Raw genomic sequence first — 3,532 nt, 5'->3', positions numbered from 1 at the left:
TCTGAATTTCACCCGGAACCGGAGGCGAGAAGGCCTAGCTTCTCCCCGGCACACCCCGGGTTTGCCCCTGCCAGCCGCAGCGCGTACGAGGTGAGGAACACACGATGGGACCGTACGAACAAGCAGCTCAGAATTATTAACTCTTGGGCAGACTCATCAGCCACGCTGCGGGTCACTAAAGTCAGGGGAGGCCAGGATAGCACGCGCTTCCGTCTGCACAGATCCCGCTGCCTTGTCGAGGTTATATACACGAACGGGCTGCAAACAGGGCTATATGCTCTGTTCAGGAGTTTTTGTAATTGGTATTTAATAGCCATTTGAACAAAGGAGCATTTCAAATGATTGGCAAGAAAATAACGTTAGACTTGAACAGGAATCGATTGGCGGAAAAAAAAATTAATGGGGAAATATCCCCTTCCCTCAACAGCTTCAAATGTCAGTGCAAGTTACCCATGAAACAAAAATTAATATTCACCACGTTGCAAACACCTGCTTCATTACTATTTCCAAGAAAAAAAAATAACTATTTTTGTTGCAAACAGCAAAAGCAGGCAAGGTTAAATAAACCTTTCTGAGTATAAAGACTTCACTTCTTCAGCAAGCAGCACTAGTTAAAAGACTGGGGAATGGGTAAATTATTGTACCAAATGGCTGAGAATTAATCTCTGATGACTAGCTGCAATCTAACGAGGCATCTGTGTCCCAGGGAACCCGCAGTATGTCCCTGGCGGTATGCGTAGTGTGTAGAGTCTGCTTGGCATTCTTTGTCCTCTTTCGCAGGCAGCTTTTCGTCTCATTGTTTAGAATATCCTCATGCATCTGTGACGCGTGGAATGCATTCATCCTAACAGACTTACTATTGTTTTCTCTCAGAAGCTTTGTTGAGCAAAGGCTGCATCACGGGTCCTGATAATTATATTGCTTAATTAATCAAGACAAAAAAAATTTGCAAATCATTGCCTGGTTGCCAAGCAGGGAGATAAAAAATGAAAACAATACAAGCTGAAGCAATATAACAAAAGTAACAGCTATCTGATCAGAAATTCTTAAATAATGAAGCTATTAATGCTAAATCGGTTAATGTTAACATTGCTCCAGGTGTCTCTACTTAGATGCAAACAAAAAGGCTAACATTATGTATATAAAAGGCCAAATGTTGCCATGGATTCTGTAACCTGATAGAGAGGACAGCCTTTTCATTTGATTAGGGAATGCAATTTAAATACCAGGGACTGAAGCCAAACAACAGACATTTCTCTCTGCAAGCCTCTTTCATTCACCCTGGGGTCAGTAGCTGGTGAACAAAAGGTCAGCCACACTTGCCCTGGAAATGTCTGGATTAATTTTATTACATTGTAATGGTTTGTACTTTAAATGCAAGGATAACACTAAATTTCTAGTTAGCTATTATTCTTTCAGCCCATTGGGCAGTTTTGACTAACATACAATGGCGTTGCTTTTTTCAGATTGGTTCACAGAATTATCAAGCATGTTCATACAGCTAAATTCTGATTTTTCTTACAGAACTCTTTGAGGTTGAGACACATTAACAGCTATTTGGCATTTTAAGGTAAAAGAATTTTTAGTAAAATTCCTGAGAAATAAATTGTAGAGCTGAAAAAAAAATCAAGTTTAAGACAAAAAGAAATTATTTTAATTTATAAAAGAATTCAAGTTTCTTACTGAAAATGTCTACCGGCAAAACTCTAGCTGTTAATATATAACTGGATCTTTCATAACTCAAAAATTATTGCATATAGCGATAAATATGTCATCAGATTTATGCATTTTCCACAGCTGGTTGTTCTCTTGGACAAATATTGACTGTCATACAAGGGAAATGGTATTCATCACATTGATTACTTTCATAATGCATATTTTATACACTTTTTTGCACTTATAATGCCATACAAGCATTTATTAAGCTAGTATTTTTATATACGTACCTATACACACACACTCGACGTTCTGCAATGCAAAATGTCCGTTATTTCAAAAAACATCTAAAATATAGTTACAAAACATTAACATCAAACTACTTTGAGGTCAGGCTATCCAACGACTACATCGTCTCAGTGAGTCAGATTATCATGAAGTTCTCAAAAACATGTGAGCTAATACCCAGCACCATATGTACAACAGTAGCTAAGCCTTATGGGGTGAGTTAATAGCAAATGAGGAACCTAAATCTTTTTTATTTTACACTGGAAATCACAATTAATTTAAACATTGTTCATTGTACAGTAACTTCTACGGGTTCAGAATTTTGAAATATTTCCCTTAGGCACTACATAATAACAGTATGAATTACTTTCTTTTCATACACTGCCATTTCAATTGCTATTTACATTGCAGGTCTTAAAATCTCTCTGCTCAGCACACTTTTAAACTGAGATGGCAAAATTTTATTTAGTATTCACTGCAGAAAGGAGGGGAATGATGAAACAGTCAGTTTTATTCAAGCAACAAACTGTTGGTCACTTGAATAACACATACGACAGATCCAATAAAGCAGTCAAAACCTACCTCTGGTTTCTTCATTATCTCTATGAAAAACATGTGATTCTTCATTGGATAAATAACAATTAAAACATCTCCAAAATCTGTTGGTATAATGCCCCTGCGGTAGTTCCTGGTGTGCTCCGACCAGACGATGTGAACCTCATCATTTCCCAAGTGACGAAGCTGCAACAGCAAATTGGCTCTTTATTAATCAGGGTGATAACAACAGTTTATGAGGGGTCATGGCTTACAAATTGAATTACAATGCTCAATAGTAGAAATACTTCATTATGGAAAAAGTTAAAATATTGTTTTTCCCTGGTTGCTCATGAAAAGATCAGTTAAATAATTTGCTTCATTCAGAACGCATTGTTAACTGACGGCTTAATTAAGTAATTAGCAAATTACCCATTAGCATGATATGTAGATGTACATTACCTATAATAATTTAGAGATGGCAATCTGAATTACTAGAGCAAAACATTAGCAATAAAACATCATATGTCAGTTAGAATGCCATAGCTGTCAAAAAAATAAGAAGTGCCTTGACTAAGGATGTCGAAAACCTATGAAACTCTATTACTCAATTTACAATAAAATGAGTAATTCCTTGCAGATTTGGAGCCTGGCAATAATTTTTGTTTGAAAATGTAAACAAAATCCCTCAGGAAAATGAGAATTACAGCAAAATGGGAAATACTGGGAGAATTGCTTTTTTATTTTGAGCAGAGTTGCAGACAAAATATATAAATTTTAAATATGACTCGCAGAGGAAGTCCTTGTACAAATCTGTGTTTGCTTTGCTGGGGGGGGGGGAACTGAAGGTGATCTAACAGATGGCAGAAACTATTCAAAAATCACAAACAAGCTACAAACAATAGCTGCCATGGTAGACTTTAAAGGTAAAATTTAACCCACTTGAAGAATGCCAGCCCAAAATGAAGAGAATTTAAGCCCTACTTAATCCTTAAAAAACACCACTACAGTTTGGTGCTGGTTTCTTGAAAATGGTATACGAAAGATCTGACAA

At 36.7% G+C, this 3,532-nt stretch overlaps 1 protein-coding gene across 1 annotated transcript in view; it reads right to left on the bottom strand.

The window, feature by feature from the left end:
• Positions 1 to 2,445: 2,445 nt before the first annotated feature.
• The window catches only part of RALGAPA2 (Ral GTPase activating protein catalytic subunit alpha 2), a 111,240-nt gene continuing 110,153 nt past the window's right edge, over positions 2,446 to 3,532 (bottom strand). Inside the window, exon 37 of the mRNA XM_085318867.1 lies at positions 2,446 to 2,685. Coding sequence (XP_085174993.1) covers positions 2,455 to 2,685 — 231 coding nt within the window. The 3' untranslated portion in view covers positions 2,446 to 2,454. The remainder of the gene's footprint in view (positions 2,686 to 3,532) is intronic.

This window comes from Rhea americana, unplaced genomic scaffold, assembly GCF_003343005.1.
Source record: "Rhea americana isolate MKP2758 unplaced genomic scaffold, rheAme1 scaffold_558, whole genome shotgun sequence".
NCBI classification, from domain to species: Eukaryota; Metazoa; Chordata; class Aves; order Rheiformes; family Rheidae; genus Rhea; species Rhea americana.
Note: the sequence above shows the minus strand (reverse complement) of the source record. Positions and strands in the feature narration are given on the sequence as shown.